At 46.9% G+C, this 17878-nt stretch overlaps 1 protein-coding gene across 11 annotated transcripts; it reads left to right on the top strand.

The window, feature by feature from the left end:
- Positions 1-11161: 11161 nt before the first annotated feature.
- TEX51 (testis expressed 51) lies at positions 11162-14600 on the top strand. Of its 11 annotated transcripts, none has more exons than XM_006935221.4 (8): positions 11164-11668; positions 11758-11832; positions 12071-12160; positions 12437-12454; positions 12542-12625; positions 13762-13837; positions 13927-13972; positions 14379-14600. In XM_006935221.4, the coding sequence occupies exons 1-8, from the start codon at positions 11419-11421 to the stop codon at positions 14409-14411; spliced, it is 672 nt and encodes a 223-aa protein (XP_006935283.2). In that variant the 5' UTR covers positions 11164-11418; the 3' UTR covers positions 14412-14600. The 11 variants fall into 11 exon arrangements, 7 of the variants coding, with proteins under 7 accessions (XP_019693497.1, XP_006935283.2, XP_019693496.1 ...); XM_019837937.3 differs by having other exon boundaries at positions 14376-14600; XM_019837940.3 differs by having other exon boundaries at positions 13922-13972; positions 14376-14600.
- The last annotated feature ends 3278 nt before the right edge of the window (positions 14601-17878 follow it).

Here is a 17878-nt window from a genome sequence, read left to right as displayed (position 1 = left end):
CTCCCAAAGGCAGGCTTTCAGACCTCCCACCTCTACTTGTAAAGGCCTTGGTTCCTCACTGGGCTTCACTGTCCCCACAGCTGCACCAGCAAGAGGGTCATCCAGGATCTGGGCAGATGGCCTGTACCCCATGCAGCCCCCACACCTCTTGGCCCTCTCCTCTCAGTGGTGGGTGTGCAGGCAGCCTGTCATGCTCAGAGGCCTGGGTCAATGCCTTGCTCTGCCCATCACTAACCAGACAGGCTCAGAGGAGCCATCTCCTAAGCCTTGGTCCCTCCATCCTTAAAATGGACATAGAAGTGCCTAGCATACAGGGAAGACTGAGGGCCAGGTTGTCTGCAAAGCTTGATCAGTGTCCAGTGTCAATCTCTCCTCCAGATGAAATGCCAGGGAAGAGGGAAAATGGAGGAAGGAAAAGTTCAGCTGCAGATGCTTGTTCCCTTGGAGCCTGGCTGATGGATGTGGCTCCCTTGCTGCTGGGGGGTGGGGGAGTGGCCTTCCAGGATGGCTGCCCCAACCCTGAGTGGGCCTGGGGGTTCCAGCCTCCAGCTCCCGAGAGCCACACAGCCCACAGAGAGGGACATGGAGGGGCCAGGCTCCCACAATATCCTGCACCCTGACCCTGGGCCGTGGCCCACAGTGCTTGTGGAACCTACAGTCTTCCTCTTTGTCCTGGCTTCTGCCTCCCCTGGCCCCAGGGAGACACCCAGCCCCACAGCTCTTGGACCAGAAACTGCCAGACACAGCCAGCAGTCCTCACTGGCACCTAGTGCCTCCTATGGCCTTAAATATCCTCAGATGTCCCCAGCCAGGATCACTGACTCAACCTAACACTCCTGGGGCAAGTGGAGTGTCGTAAGGGGCTGTGTGTGGCTGTGCTCAGAGGGTTCAGGACAGGGTTCAAATGGCCTCACCTTGCAGTTTCTTGCTGTGTGGCACCAGCATGCCCCTTACCCTCTCTGAGCCCTGCTTCCAGCATGTGTAAAATCAGGATAGCCACACCTCTTTGCAGGAGTTCACTGGTGCAATGAAGCTCCATTTACAAAGCACACACTCAGACACTCTTTCTTTTCCCGCCTCAGTGCCTTCTGATTGAGCTACAGAGCCCCACTGGAGAAATAGCAGGAACAGTCAATATCATTGACTGCCCCCAAACACTTCCTCTTTGGGTTTCCTAAGGACTTCATTATTTTCTTGTTTGTTTTTTCGTTTTGGGTTTTTTTTATTTTATTTAAATCCAAGTTAGTTAACATACAGTGTAATAACGGTTTCAAGAATAGAACTTAGTGATTCATCTCTTACATATAACACTCAGTGTTCATCCCAACAAGGGCCCCCCTTAAAACCCATCAACAATTTTCTTTTTATCTGAAGAACAATTCAGTTGACATACAATATTCTGTTAGTTCCAAGTGCACAACATAGTGATTCAATATTTACATAGATTATAGAACGGTAACCACAATAAGTCTAGTTAGCATCTGTCACCATACAAAGTTGTTGCAATATTGTGGACTGTATTCCCCATGCTGTACATTACATCGCCGTGACTTATTTATTTTATAACTGGAAAATGGCACCCCTGCACCAATTTGCATTCTCACTAGCAGTGAGCAGTGAATGACGGTTCCCCTTTCTCCACAACCTCTTGTCTTTTTGAAACTAGCCATTTCTTGTCTTTTTGAAACTAGCCATTCTGACAGGTGGGAGATAATATCTCGGTGTGGTTTTGATTTGTACTGGCTGGATGGTAAGTGATAATAAGCATCTTTCCATGTGTCTGTTGGCCAACTGGATGTCTTCTTTGAAAAAATATCTATTCGGTTCCTCTGCCTATTTTTAAACTATATTTTTTAAAGACTGAGCTGTTTGAATTCCTTATATATTTTGCATATTAATCCCTTACCAGATATATCATTTGCAAATATCTCCTCCCATTCATTAGGTTGCCTTTTCGTTTTGTTTCTTTCATTGCGCAAAAGCCGTTTATGGTGATGTAGTTCCATTTGTTTATTTTTGCTTTTGTCACCCTTGCTTGAGAAGACAGATCCCCCCAAAAATCTCTAAGACCAGTGTCAAATAGCTTACTGACAATGTGTTCTTCTAAGAGTTTTATTGAAACCACAAAGTCTTTATTTAATTTTGAATTGATTTTTGTGTATGGTGTCAGATAGTGGTCCCAATTCATTCTTTTGCATGTGACAATTTCCTAGGCTGGAGCTCTGCATGAGTTTAAAACACTGTAGCATTCTGTAAATGACTCCTGATAATAAATATTAACAAGCTGGAAAAGTAAAACTGTTCACACGGGGCATGGATCTTCGAGTCAGAGAGATCTCGATTTTTATCTGCTGTTTCATCACAGGTGCACCTCACAGCAGGTGCGCATCCCACAAGAATGCTCATTTTTGCCCCATGGGCTGGTGTGGCAATCATCCTTGCTGGTCACCAAGCATCGTCCCTTCTCCTCTGGGCAGCAGGCAGGAGGAGGAGGAGGTTTTGGCAAAAAGGCTCTTTCTAGCCTCTTTGTAAAATGGCATGTCTGTAAGCTGACCATAACTTTGTAAGTGACCACAACACTGAGGTTGGAAAAGGCCATTTGACTAGATCTACCCTATGACTCATGAATGGAAGCAACCTCTACTGCTTGCATGCTAGAGCCTTTAAGTGCCTACATATGACCTCCCATGCTCTTTCTCTTCTTGTGTGGTATGGTGCCCCACAAGGCCCAAAAGAGGGGCTGCTTTATCTATCCGATCTCTGAGTGGCTCTGATGAGCAGAGCCCCAGTCAACCCATATGGATAAGTAACATAAAGAACAAATAAGTCTTTGTTTTTGTTTGTTTGTTTGTTTTTTAGCCCACTGAAAGCTGAGGGTATGTGATTAGAGCCCGACCTTGCCTACCTGGACTGATATTGTAAAGATTAAATGTGATTATGTGGATAAAGCACTTGGCTCACAGCAGGTTCTGAAACGATAGCTGTGTCCCCCTGAAGCTTAAAATACAGAGGACAAAGCCCCTCCTTCCACAGCAAGGAAGTCAAATTCCTCCAACAGAAAGGACACCCTGGTACCTACTGAAACATAAGTGAGGGGGAGCAGATTTTTTTTCCCAAAACGCAGCTGTGGCTAGGAAGGCAGTGAGAACATGCAGGCTCCAGGTGTAGAAGCCAGGAAAGGGGTAGGAAGGAGCAAGCTGCACACACATCCCCACCCCCTCCATGGAGACACCCAGAGCAGAGTCATCTGGTCCACGGCCCTGTGGACCCTTCACATCAGAAGACAAATCCCAAGGCTCTGGGGAATCCTTGGCTATGCTGTGGCTGGAAAGGATGATGAATGAGAGGAGGAGCTTACTGGAAGCATGAGAGCACAGAGCAGGACCTGGCAGGCCTCCCACAGCACAGCCAAGCTCCAAGCAAGGGAAGGCAGACCCCTCCAGGCCTCTCCTGTCCCCTCTAGCTGGCTGCTGAGCCAGGTCCAGACCTGCACCCCAACAACCAGCCCTACCGAGCATCCACTCCAGGCTGGACGCAATGCCCCATAGTCCACAGCCACTACAACCCACCCTTTAGCATCCCAGCAATGTAAATAGCCCAGAGGGAGCAATCGCCAGCCTCCTCCCAGGCATGGTGGAAGGCTGTTCATTCCTTCATCTCTCTGGAGCCACTAGCACAGCCCTCAGAAAGCTGCAGGCACAGTAAATGATGTTTCCTAGACGTGTGGGAAAGGCCCACAGCACCTGACACAGGGGGAGACTGGGAAAGCTCACCCAGCAGCCAGGAGCTTTGGCTTCTCTGTTGCAAGACTCTCCCTGGCCACCAGAGAAATCTTGTTCAGCTCCCACCCACAGTGGCCTCACCACTCACAGTCTTCAGTGCTGACTAGGTCCCCATCCCATTTGCTCTGCCCCAGAGGAATCGATTTCCAGCATCCTACAGGCATAAGTGCTTAAATGACTATGTCCCAGATGCAAATGTCAACAGCAGTCAGCTATTGATCTGTACTGGCTAGCCCTTAGGTAAGAAGCCTACCTTAGCATGTACACATGCTTGTGGGTTTGTGTGTGTGTGTGTGTGTGTGCACGCGTGCACGCACACGTGCACACACGCCCCTGCACATGTACCTGGGCTGCCAGCCACATGGCTATGCAGCTCCCAACAGCACAAAGCCCACTGCCTGTACCCGAGCACACTGGTCTCTAGCAGGAGGACACCCATTGATTGTGCATGTCTAAAGGTATCTGTTGTGGGGACCACCATGCCTCCACAGTACACACGTCACAATTCTTAGTTATTGTTATTTGGCAACAGAGTCAATTTGCATTCAGGTCCATCCAAGGGGAAGGGTAAGGACCTAAGAGAAATTGAGCACTGCATTATGTGAAGTACTTGACACACATATTCACAAAACCCCCCAGGAGATGGTGCTTTAATTATCCCCATTTTGAAGATGAGGATACTGAGGCTTAGGGACATGAAGAAACTGGTCCAAAATCATACAACAGGGAAATATCAGAGCAAGATTTCAAACCCAGTTCCAGCTCAGGGAAGACTGCGTGAACATCTATTTCCCCCATTTCCTCATTTCCACAAGGAGGAAATACCACAGTGAATCCAGTCTACCCCTTCACCGCATCTCCACTGCTTCTTGGTTGGTGGTGGTGGATGGCAGTGGCCATGGATTCCATTCACCTGGGGCCTAAGACTCTGACCCTCAGTGTGGCTGACAAGGTTTATATAATTGGAGTCCACGGAGACACAAAACTTCTCTGTGTTCAAGTCCCTAAGACTGAGGGCCTTCAGGCAGGAGCAGGCCACTACGACTTTGGCTTCCTCTTCTGAATGAGCCCCCTAATTCCTCCTTGCAGATCCCTTAGCTATGTGCACCCATCATTGGCCTTAAGGCTGTGTCCTTCCCCTACTGATGAACAAGTCTGTGCTTAATGCTCTTTGCACAGATGTGTGTTCCCAGTATCTCTTGTTGCATAAAAGGACAGGGAGTCCCCTATGTCCTTCAAAGATGTCCAATTTTCTTGGCAATGGCACATGTTCCTGACTACTAGTATACACCATAACAGCTTTTATGGCTAGCTCATCAGAGAAAAGGTGTCCTAGTCCCCAGTATAGCCCTGGCCTTCCAACCTCCAAAGGCCCTGTTCTGCTCTACACAAGCACCAACAACCAAGGAGTATGGAGGGTAGAGTCATCCCATACTTGAGGATCTTCTCCTGCTTCTCCAAGGAATAGCCCAATGGGCTACCAAATAGCCCATTTGGTAACTGGAGACTTGCCCCCTCAAGACTACTTCTGACCAGTATAAATTTAGCCATTGTCTCTATGTGACACATTTACTTTAGAATTCAGACTTGTCTTCAAGACTTCTGGAAAGGCTCCATCCTTTTTTTCAAGGAGCCTTATGAGAAAGAACTTACTGTAAGGAACAAAGAGACATAAGCAAGCTTGCATCAAGGGCTACCGCATATAACCATTGGAAGAAAGCAAGTAATATCAGAATTACCCCCAGAGCCTTAGAACACAGACATTCTGCTTTAGACTTATGGATATATAAGAGAAGCCATTTTCCCCTTCTTCTCTAGGGCAGTAGTGGAGGTCCAGAGTCTCATAAGGGGAATCAGGAGAGTCCTAGGCACTCGGCAAGGAGCCAGAACACCCTGCATCCAAAGGAGGGAAGAAGAGGCTGAGAATATAGTATGTGGAGAGTGACAATGGGGAGCTCACCTCCAGAGACAGGAGCAGATACTTCAGGCCAGCTGCATGAACGGTGCTCACAGCCATGAGGGGACATGCCCTGAGGACTGCCCAAACTACTGACAGCAGGAGAGCCATAAGAGCTGAGACCTTGCAAAGAGATGACCTGGAGAGGGGCGCGCCTGGGTGGCTCAATCAGTTGAGCGTCCGACTTCAGCTCAGGTCATGATTTTGCAGTTTGTGAGTTCAAGCCCCGCATTGGGCTCTGTGCTGACAGCTCAGAGCCTGGAGCCTGCTTCCGATTCTGTGTCTCCCCCTCTCTCTGCCCCTCCCCTGTTCATGCTCTCTCAATAATAAATAAATGTTAAAAAAAAAAAAGATGACCTGGGGAAATGTTATTGTGATTGTGACCCTATATAATATTTTTGGGAGAGAGAGAGAGAATGAGTGGAGTACAGGCTAAGGGAGGGGGAGAGAGAGAGAGAGAGAGAGAGAGAGACCCCAAGAAGGCTCCATGCCCAGTGTGGAGCCCTACATGTGGCTCGATCCCACGAACCATGAGATCATGACCTGAGCTGAAACCAGGAGTCATATGCTCAACCAACTGAACCACATAGGTGCCCTGTGACCCTATACTTTAAAAGCAGGCTGGTAAAGGTCTGGGGGGAGCATGGCTTACACTGGATCTTAATTACATTTTAAATCAGTAGCAAAAAATGTGTCCCAAATCAGCACACAGCTAATTGCCTAATGAAAAACTTAGACATGGCAATCAGAGGGATCAGAAGATATGGAAATCACTGTGAGATGGAGAAAGCTTAGTAGGCTTTACGAATGCCACCGTTCAGTGAGAATAAAATGGAAAACTTGAGCAATAGATGGTGTGAGTGTAGGGTGGTAAGCATTGGTCTGGAAGGCACAAGGTTGAACTTAAACCTTTATCAGTTCCCATCATAAGCCTCAGCTCTCTCCTTCTGGGAGGAACACATAGGTCACCAAGTCCCCTTAAGGCCATGCCCATCTCAAGCCCTGAATGATTCTCTAGGAGCAGCAAGAAGATGGCCAGGATCTCCTTGTCTTGCAGACCCTCTTTCCTTGACCCTTGATTGTGGAAAGAACGTCTCTGACCAGAAGTAGGGGCGGATGGAGAAATGTCCTATAGATGCTTGACCTTGCCTCCTTGAATACCAAAGGACTATGGCCTCAGCCTTTCCCAGAAGAAGCATCTCACTTTAAATTCCTCCCAATTCTAGTCAAAATTCTTTTGATGGTCATTAAAATTACATGAATGGCTTCATGCAATTTTAATGTTCTCTACCCAACAAGTTCTGCAGGAGAAATCCCCCCAGGCACACCCATTGATCATTCTAAGTAGATACAACAAAGCATTTCAAGACATGAGTTTTAACCAGAAAGAAAATGAAATGAATATTTCATTTATGATGGGTCATCTGGTAAGGAATTTTTTCTAATTTTTTCATTAAAAAATCAAACAACTAAATCCAACCTCTTGTAAAGGCATTGACCAAGCAGATACCAACCTCATGGATTTATCAAACACCATCTCAACCAAGCTTCCTTATAACAACTGCACTGGATTTACAAACCAATAACCTCTAAAATAGTTTTGCCAACCAACTGAGCTAATCTGGTTTTGCGCTTCATAAAAATAGATGTCTGTGTAATGTTCCACTTGTCCCTGGATCTCTCACTGATACTACCCTAACATCTCCACAACTCAGCATCTGTGAATCAAAAGCTTGGGCCTGGGCAGCATTCCATGATGATCCCCAATATGCTCATTCCCTGGTGTCCACACCCAGTATAATCCTCTGGCCTTGAACATACAGTCCTCTGGCCTGTCAATATAAAGGATTTCAGTCCTGTGATTAGATTATGATATGCAGTTGATCCTTGAACAATGTAGGGGTTAGGAGCACCAACCCCTTGACACAATGGAAAATCCACACATAACTTTTGATGCCCCAAAAACTTAACTACTAATAGACTACTGGTTTTTGTGTTTTTTTTGTTCCATTTAATGTTTATTTATTTTTGAGAGAGAGAGACAGAGACAGAGACAGAGTGCGAGCAGGGGAGGGGCAAAGAGAGAGGGAGACACAGAAATGGAAGCAGGCTCCAAGCTCCAAGTTGTCAGCACAGAACCCGATGCAAGACTTGAACCCAGGAGCCATGAGATCATGACCTGAGCTAAAGTCAGACACTTAATGTACTGAGCCACCCAGACACTCCCTAATAGCCTACTGTTGACCTGAAACCTTACCAATAACATAAATAGTTGATTAATCCATATTTTGTAGGTTATATACTTTTTTTCTTACAATAAGCTAGAGAAAAGAAAATGTTAAGAAAGTCATAAGGAAGAGAAAATGCACTTAAAGTACTCTACTGTATGTACTGAAAAAAAAGATTGTGCTTATAAATGAACCCAAACAGTTCAAACCCACGTTTTTCAAGGTCAACTTTTCATCACAAATTCATCACAATTTCAGCCTTGTGAGACCCTGAATAGAGAACCCAGGTCAGCTGTGCACAAACTTAACGACCTATAATACAACATAAGATGATTAATGGGCATTGTTTTAGGCCACTAAGTTTGTGGAAATTCGTTATGAAACAATATGTGGGGAAATCCATACTGGTGATGGAGATAGGAAGTTATCAAACAAACTATGCCAATTTCAAAGATGATCCAGTTGCAAATTCTGTCCTGCCAATGGCAGAGAGAAATGATTTGAAAGGAGAGAAATCAGAATGTGGAGGAGACACGAAACCATATTCTAAGATGGGAACCTAAAAAATCTCTTGGGCCAGAGAGACGATGTTTGGCCTCAAAAAAGGAAGCTTGATTTGTGTCTTCAAAGACTTGATGGGCTGTCCTGTGTCAGAGTTATTAGACATGCCCAAATTGCGGGAAGCACAAGATGGACGTAATCTCAACATACCAAAGGAGGCTTTAATACCCCAAGATTCCTAGCGATGGAAAGGGCTACCTTTATTATCTACACTTCTAATTCAGTCCAGATTCCTAATTCATTCCAAGTACAAAACATACTATTGAATTACGTTAAAAACAAGAGGACGGGGAGCCTAGGTGAGTCAGTTAAGCACCCAACTCTTGATTTTGGTTCAGGTCATGACCTTATGGTTTTGAGATCAAGCCCTGCATTGGGCTCTATGCTGACAGCATGAAGCCTGCTTGGGATTCTCTCTCTCCTTCTCTCTCTCTGCCCTTCACAGATGTGAGGGTGAACTGACATGGCATCATGCCAAGGACAAAGCGACTCCTGAATCCTGCCCTCACAAGTTTCCAAGAGGATAAGCATAAACTAAGGGAAAGGAAGATGTAGCACACTCTAAGGCTTTAGCCTCAAATCTCAGGGTAAAATTCTATGAAGTATGACTGCATCTATTAGAATATTCCCTTTTCTTAAGCAGGAGTTTCCCAATAGCCTGATGCCAAAGCACTCTGAAGACCTATTCCGATTATTTCACCCCTAAAACAAAAGCCTGTGTTGAGCGTCACAACCTCTAATTTGAGAAAAGATTATTTCTTCCAGGGAAAAACAGAAGAGAGCAAATGAGACCTAAGCAAGTCAGGAAAGGAACCCAGTACCCAGAGGAGGCTGATCTGGGCTACCCACTCCAAGCCTTTCTTCACCCAAGGAGAACCAAACCATTGGGACTGCTTGTCATTCAGTCCTTGATGGTCCCTATAGAAATTCTCCTGTCCTCTCTGCAATGTTAGATTCTCCATTTCCTGACTTCCACTTCACTTCATCATATTGCTTGCCTGCTTTGTTCATTTACTTGGAGCACATCCTCCAATAGCTTTCTGAGAAAAGGTAATGGAGGCTAATTTTAAACCTTGTCTAGCTGAAATAGCATTAGTCTTTCTTCCTCCTTTGCTGATGTTTTCCTCAGTCTAAATTCTAAATTTAGAAATTCTAAAATGGATATATTTTTCTCAGAATATGGAAGGATTGCCCCATTGTCTACTACTTTCCCATACTGCTCTTGAGAAACCTGAAGTCATTCTGATTATTGTACATGGTCTATTTTTTTCTCTGTGCTTTGGTGTGGTTTTTCTTATTCCTAGCCCTGGATACTTTTTCAGTGGGCCCCTGCAATATGGAAATTCATGTCTTTCTAAAATTTCTTCCTTATATCATTTTTGTCAATACTCTGTTCTCGCACAGGCTGGGGAGAGCCCCCTCACGAGTGATGGCAAACATTATAATCTACTGGCCTGCATAATTGCATCATGCTGAATGCTAAATAGGGCATCAGGGGAGGGAGCATTGCTTTTCCCATCTTCTGTTCCAGAGCATTGCCTGAGTAGAAAAAAAGTAGACTAATTCCTTCACCCCAAAACTGTCCAAGGCCATTGGGAGAGTAACAGCTCTGCAGGATTCACAACCGTTGTCTCATCTCAGAGCCCATCTGACAGAATTTACCAATTCAGCTGCTATTTCTTCTGGCAAATCTGGATGCCTGTCCTCCAAATCCCTCTCCCTATTAGATAAAATTCATCTTCATATATGCTTTCTACCCCATTTCCATCATAAATAATTTTTCCCTCCATTTTCTCTGTTCTTTCTTTCTGAAACTTGTATTAGCTGGATGTTGGGACTTCATGGATTGATTATTTAACATTATTTATTCTTCCCTATTTCTTATCTCTGTCTTTCTGTACTTCTGCCTGGGAGATTTCTGAAACTTTGTCCCCTAACACTTCTATGGAATTTTTTTAATTCCTGCTATCATATTTTTAATCTTCAATAACTCTTTCTTATTCTATTTTTCCTTTACATGGCAGCCTCTTCCTGTCTGGAGAAAACAATATTTTAATTTAAATAGTGGGTTTCTAAGTTTTCTTGTGCTTCTCACCATATCTTTGTGACCTTTCTTTACCCTGTGGTTTTTGTTTGCTTTTGTTTTGAGTTCTTGCCATTGTTTTTGTCTCTTGTTCCTGTAAGAAACATTCTTCAAATGCCTGATGGCTTTCAGCCGCTCATAATCCAGCCTGAGGCACTCAGAAGCTGATTGGAAGCATGGCATGGAAAGGCAAAACTTACCAGCTGAGCAGTGACAAATATCCAAATGGCTTTTTCTTTACTGAAGAGTAAGGTGCTTTGCTTTTCTTCAACACATTACACATAAGAACTGCTGGCCCAAAGAGGAATTCTCTGTCTGTACATCCAAGAATAGGCTGTAACTCTGTCTATAATCTGTCTATACTATGATGGGAATAGCTGTCTAAGTCACTCTGGCTTGGCCAGGCACAAGACAACTACTAGTTTATATATTCCATAAGCTTCCCTGTGAGTGACCACCTCTGTGTGCAAAAGTGATTCAGGTTCTTTACACAATTAATCTCTTTATGACGCTCCCTCCTGACCTCTCAAATTTCAGCCTGTTGAACTATTTCATATGTGGTAAATGCCATTAGGAGAGCTGACCATCAGCCACAAGACTGCAGAGCCATTTCTTGGTCCTCACAAGAATCCTCCCCAAGAGCATCAGTAACTCCAACTTCAGAGGAAGATATTGAGGTGATGACTTGGGTCTGACACCAAAGCTCAAGTTTGGACCATAGCTGACCCTCACCTTACCCTACGGAATTTACTTTTGTTCTGCAAAGAGAATGTGGTTTCTAGGGAGAAGGGGGTATCATCATTCCATATGGAACTTCCAGGAAGGGTGGTAAGGGGACAGAGGAGAGACCCCCAGAAGATGCTGCTTCTCCTGCTCGGCTGTCTCCTACCTGCTGCCAATGGGAAGAGCTGTCTCCTCTGCTGGCCAGGACTGCCTGCATTGATAGACTATGATCTGCAGATTCTTTGGGGCACCCCAGGGCCACCCACAGAGCTCTCCAAAAGCCTCCACACCTTATTCCTGAAGGATCATGTCTTCATTGAACCCTGGTATCTTGGTGAGGCACAGCCTAAAGACCAGGGATCCCTTTACCTGGCCTGGGCTCTTATATCCCCAACTGCCCTTCATCCCATGTCCCGTTCTCAGATCAAAACCGTATGGAAGAAGCAGCAGCCAAATTATTCAATCACATAGATGAAGCCATCAAGAAGTTCCGAGATAGTGAGGAAGCCCCAAGCTTGGGTTGACAAAACCCAGTCCCCCAAGGCACTCCCAGAAGGCCCACTGGCCTGGGGTGGGGATATGTGGGGAAGAGTGGTGACAGACACAGCATCTGTGTGCTCTGTGCAGTTTTTGTTTGAAAAAATGACTTGAATTCCCAACCTTGAAAGAGTTATGCAATTGATTCCAACTATAAAATGTGGGTGATGAAAGCACCATCTCCTCCTCTTCGTCCCAGATAAACCATCACTTTTGGAAGAGATTCATATCCAGCAGAAGGTGTTTACTGAGAAGCTGGATGAGATATCTGAGGAGCTGAAGGAGAAGGGTGAGAGGTGGAGCTGGCCCCCACCCACCACCCAGTCCTTCACCTCCCCAGGACTGTGGAGAGCAGAGCCCAGTCACCTCCCCAGGACTGAGAAGAGCAGAGCCCAGTCTGCAGCCCCTCCTGCATGCCTCCCCAGGAGCCCCCTCCCCTGCCCACATACTGGGTGCCTATCCACACCTCCTCCCAGCTCCCTTTCCTGCTCACACCCCAACCCTTCCTGGCTCTGTCTGCCTCCCCAGCACCTCAGTTTCTCTACCATCTCACCCTCCCGGGCAGCCTGCAACAAGTCCTGTGGTGAGTATGTGTGGGGACCTAGGTGGGGGGATGAGGGGTGAGGGGCACATGGCTCTGGCTAAGGCTCCTGCCCATCTCCTCTCACAGACCTACGCTCCACACTGGAGGTCATGAACTGTGCCAACTGCAAGACACACTTCCTCACCTGCAAAGACCCCACTCTTTGCCCAGGTCAGTGGCAGCAGGCCATCCTGCCTCCAGCCTGCCCCCACTCCATCCCAGATCGCTGTTGTCTCTGTCTGGATTGTCTTCCTCCTCTGCCCAGCCCCGAGCTCTTCTTTCACTCCATCCTCACCAGAGATGATAGCACCTGCTGGAATTTCTTGATGTCATATATCCAGCTTCAGAGCCATAGAGCCACCTGCTTCTAGGACATCTCCCCCAGAGGTCCCTCAGCACCTCAAAGCCAGCATGCCTGGAGACTTGTTCAAACTCATCCCCACTGCCCAAATCTACTCTTCTCTCAGGGCCCCTCTCAGCAAATGACCCCATTTAAGTCCTTAGCCTCCTAAATCGGGAACCTTCCTCTCCCATACTCGGTACATGCAATCATCAAATCTTATTAAATAATTCTTAAATGAGTTGCCATATTTTCATTTCTATATCTACCATGGTTCTTCAGGCATCCTCACTTCTCACCTGGATTATGTCAGCATCTCTCAACTGGCCTCCCTGCCCCTCTTGGCCACATCTTAACAACCAAAGAACTCCTTCTCAAGGAGCAAATCTACCTATGACACTCCTTGTTTATAGCCCAATTGCCCCACAGATAAAGTCCATCTCCTTGGAGGGTCCTGTGCAAACAGCCCCTGCTTATCTCCCACCAGCACTGACTCCCCAGTCACACTGAGCTGCTGACATGCTGGACATACAGATAGCTTCGTGCTTCTGCCCTTGAACTTTCTGTTTCCTCTGCCTGGAACACAGTTCAGTCCTTAATTGTGGGACTGAAACTGAAATCCAACTTATCTTTCAAAGTCCAACTAAAAGTCCTGTTTCCTAAGAATGTTTCCCTGACCAGCTCCCACCCCCTGAGGCTCATCAGCCCTCCTAGTGGCTACTTCTCCTCTGTTCTGTCCTTCTCTGCTTCCTCTGTCTCCCTCCTAGAGCACAGGGACTGTGTCTCACTCCTCTATAGAAATATTCGGGGCACACTGTGGGTGCTCAGTAAGTGTATGCAAACAAATGATTGAGTAGCCAAATGAAAGGAAGAAAGAAGAGGCTGAGTGGGCAAATAAAAGGAGGAAAGAAGAGACCCAAGTTCCTCACTATTCCCAAACACCTGGCTCCCTCTTTTATATCCTCAGCCAGTACTGGGAGTACCTTTGCATGGTTTGTGAGCCTTGGCATTATTCTGTTCCTGGCATCTGTAGCTGGAAGTGGGTGAGTTACTTTCCAAGCCCCAGCATCCCCAGGGAGGACACACTGACTTATCCTCCCCTGACTTATCTCCATCCTGTTTCCTAGCCCAGATGCTACATTTTCTGGCACGAGAAGAGGAAGAAGGAAGTAGAAAAGGTGCTGGAAAGGGAGACCCCTGCCAGAATATAGGGGTCCCAAGAGGGTAAAGCTGGGGATAGCAAGGCTGGAGGCCCCAACTCTGGCTCCAACAGTCTGACATCCAGAGCACAGTAAGACCAAGGCTGGGGCTTGGAAAACCCCATCTCCCCTTAGTGTAAGCACACACCCAGGGCCAGGGGCCCAGGACACAGTGGCAACAAAGCTCCACAAAGTGTCCTCTGCCTATAGCTATCCTTGTCCTTCTGCAGACCTTCTCCCCACCCTGGGCCACCATGCTCCCCGACCTGGACAGATGATCAACATGGCCCTCCTGCCCTCTGCTCCTGGCTGGCCTCAGCAAGCAGGAGTTCAGAGGGACAGAGGCAAGGGCATGTGACAGGTCAGGGTTTTTCTTTCTCAGCAGGAACCCAGCAGTCCACTGGTCTTCCACAGCTGAGCAGAGATAGTGCAGTTGCTGTCAGGAAGCCCTCTCATCACTGGGTTCCTGTAACCATCCCTTCCCTGACCCACTCAGACCTGGTGTGGTCGCAGCTCTGTGACCCAAGAGACCACCCTCTGTCTTGTGGCTTCCCTATGCACATACTTTATAAACACCTTTTATTAAAATACCTTCCTACTATTGGAAGTGATGGACTGTAGTATCTGCTTCTTGCGGGGCCTGGACAAAGCTGGCACTGTGATCCTCCCCATGCAGTCCTCACAGGGCTTGTCCCTCTCCTCACCCTCCCTCTGCTGGCCCACCACCCTCCTCCCTCCTGAAATGCCCCTTTCCTGCTGCCCTGGTCCCAGCAGTGGTAGCTCCACAGTTTCAGTATAGCCTCACCTAATTCCAGCACCAGAGGTGAAAGCAGAGGTGGCCTGGATCCCTCAGGGGCCACTGTCAGATGTTGAACAAAGGCAGTGAGAGGCCAGCTGATGGCCCAAGGACTAGCAGGAGAACAGGCTCTAGAAAACAGACTCCAGATCACATTGACAACAGACCTTATCCACATCCTAGCCAAGATGTACACCCTGGGGACATCCAGGTCCCCAGTAGATCTGGTGCTACTAGCAAAGATGTTTCACTGGCTCTGCCTTTTGAGGGTAGGGAGGGCTTTGCCTCCTCCTGCCCCATCCCCATGTCATTTTCCTTGTCTGTCTCCAAGGCCACCAGATTAAATGGAACCGCTGAGTCCTCCAGGCACAGTTCTGCCCATTCTCCCTCAACCTCAAGCCCTTCCTCACAGGTGCTCCCAGCCTTGTCCTTGACTCAGACTCTGCTCTGAGACTCAATGCGACCTATCCAGCAGCTTTGAAGCCACTGACAGGTCCAGAGCCCTGGTCATCAGGTCAACCCCTGATTGCTGAAAGGAAGCAGGTCTGAGACCAGAGCTAAGGGCAAGTAGCGGAGAACCTGGACTCAAATCCTGACTCTGATACTGTTCCCCCATCTGAGCATGCAGAGAGGTATCATGCTTCAGCCAGGTTGGTGTGCCCTGTCCCAGGAGCCCACTGGGTTCATATTTGTTGTCATCCTACATGTGCTCATGCTGTGGGTCAAAATGTAACACCCTCACCCCTTCCTCTCATCCTCAGTCCATTGAAATATTGTGAGGACCAACATCCCAGCTCCTGAAACAAGACTTCTTGTCTCCATAGGCCTTGCTGGTGTCCTCCACTTCCAGAGCTAGCAGCCAGGCTAAAAGGGATCTGACTTCATCAGCACCACCCCCACTGTAAGGGCTGCTCCTTTGGCAGGGGTGGAAGGGACTACAAAAGACTGAGTCAAGATGTATATATGTCATAAAAGGCAACCAGGGCAGGGAGCACCACAGCCAAGGGTAGCTGTGGGTCCCCAACCATAGGCATCCCCAGCCCCCAGCCAGGGGGATCCAGGAAGGTCCCTTTACGGTAGTATCTTCAACTGTGAGAGGCCAGAGAAGCTGGGAAGTGAGGGAGGAGTGTTTTCATTGAAGGTTCAGTGTTGCAAAGAAGTGGAAATATGAGAGGCTTGGGTTCAGGCAACTCCAAGAAATTTGATATGGCTGGAGGGCCCAGGTAAGAAGGTGGCAAGAGGTGGGACCCACAGAGGCACCTAGGCCCAAAGGGAGCTGAAGCAAGTGGGCAGGGAGGGCTCGGGGAGGCAGTGGAGGGTTTCCCAGGGAGAAGACAGGACTCCAGAGAGGGATAGGATGGGTATGCCCAGGCAGATGAGGCTCCACATGCTTGAAGCTGAGATGTTCCCTCCATCCAGCTCCACAGACCCTTCCTGCCTCACAAAACTGAGGAGGGTCCATAGATGGAAGGGTTTTGGAGAAAGCACAAAGACATAGCTACAGCAATATGGTGACAATGTCCTTGTAACCACTCTGGATGACTGAGCCAGAGTCCCCCAGGCAGTGGTCATGGACCTCCAGGAAACTGTGGTTCTCTCTGTGTGTCTGTGAAAGCTGGTTGCCATCTAGGACAAAAGAAAAGCCAGGCTTTCATGGTGGTGATGTTGTTTTCTTATTTGTATTTAAATTGGGACTTAGACCATCACTTCAAAGTATCCAGAGCAACTGTTTTGTGATGCATTCAGTGAAATCCTGAGTATAATTTATGAGTGTGTGTGTTTGTATGTGCACATGTCTTATCAACAGATTCTTTTTTATTATTTGAGGGCATATTTGCATGAAAAGTAGATATTGAGTTCTGCCACAGTAGAAAGATTAAGGAATTTTGAGTCAGGTAAATCTTGGTCAAAATATAGGCTCAAGGATTTTATGCTTCCAGCTATGACAGAGCAGTTTATAGGACACCAACACTCCCACTGAGGGCAACTAAATACAAAATATATTAAAAGAGCAAAATAAAGCAAAAACGTTTCTTTAAGGACCCAGGTCCCTATGTGCCTAAGGTTCTGGAAGGAAGTAGAGCTCTCTGTGGTGAGGCCTGTGTCCTGCAATGAGCTTCCCCTTGGCACTGGCAGGCTTCAGCAGTGCAGGCTGAGGGGCTTGGGGGTGCTGGCCTACAGGTGCCTGCAAAGTGTGGAGAAGCCAACAGAGCTTTCAGCAATATCATGGGCTGGAGAAACAAACCGTGGAGTTCTACCTGGCCAAGACAGAACGTGAATGATCCAGATCCCTGAAAGTGCAAAGGTACAGAAAAGGCAAATAAAAGCATGCACCATCCCCCTGAAGCATTCCTATTCCTAACACTCATAGGCCCAAAGACAAAGAAATCAAGCAGAAAGGATCTGAAATGCATTTTATCAGAGATTTGCATGATAGGGAAATAAAAAGTAGAGTTGGTGATCCACACAGGAAGACAAGTTTTGGTAAACACTCCAAGGTATTGGTTGGAGAGGCAACAGCCTAAAAGAAGGGGTACACCAGAGGCAAAACAATCCTTACAAAGTATGGAGCTAAGCCTCAAGGCATTGCAGTCTCTGACAAAATTAAAGAGACTATTCTTATTCTATATCACTACTGGGGGATAGAGTGAATACTTTCAGAAGGAAAATAACATCATCTAAAGCCACTACCCTGTTTGATTTGCAATATCCTGTATTCAAACAAATATTAACAAGCATACCAAAAAGAGAAGAAAGGGAAAAATCAGATGATAGAAACAAACCTACAGGTGATCCAGACATCAGCATAATCTGATATGAATTTTAAAATACACGTGACTAATGCATCCAAAACTATTCTTTGCAGCTTTACTGTGATAAAATTTACATTTAATATTGTGTCAGTTTAGGGGGTCCAATGTGCTAATTTGATATACTCACAAAATTGCAAAACATGGGACACCTGGGGGACTCAGATAAGTGTCTGACTCTTGACAGGTCATGATCTCACTGTTCCTGAGTTCAGGCCCTGCATTGGGCTCTATGCTGATGGTGTGGAGCCTGCTTGGGTATTTTTTTCTCTCTCTCTC

This window comes from Felis catus, chromosome C1 (assembly GCF_018350175.1).
Source record: "Felis catus isolate Fca126 chromosome C1, F.catus_Fca126_mat1.0, whole genome shotgun sequence".
In the NCBI taxonomy this organism is placed as follows: Eukaryota; Metazoa; Chordata; class Mammalia; order Carnivora; family Felidae; genus Felis; species Felis catus.
This window is presented reverse-complemented; position numbering and strand designations above follow the sequence as displayed.

Excerpts from the sequence above, each read along its gene's own strand:
- TEX51 (XM_019837936.3), top strand. The coding sequence starts at position 11,419 with ATGGAACTTCCAGGAAGGGTGGTAAGGGGACAGAGGAGAGACCCCCAG. Across the intron at positions 11,669-11,757 it reads CATTGAACCCTGGTATCTTG|ATCAAAACCGTATGGAAGAA; the intron begins GTGAGGCACAGC and ends TCCCGTTCTCAG. Across the intron at positions 11,833-12,070 it reads CATCAAGAAGTTCCGAGATA|ATAAACCATCACTTTTGGAA; the intron begins GTGAGGAAGCCC and ends TCTTCGTCCCAG.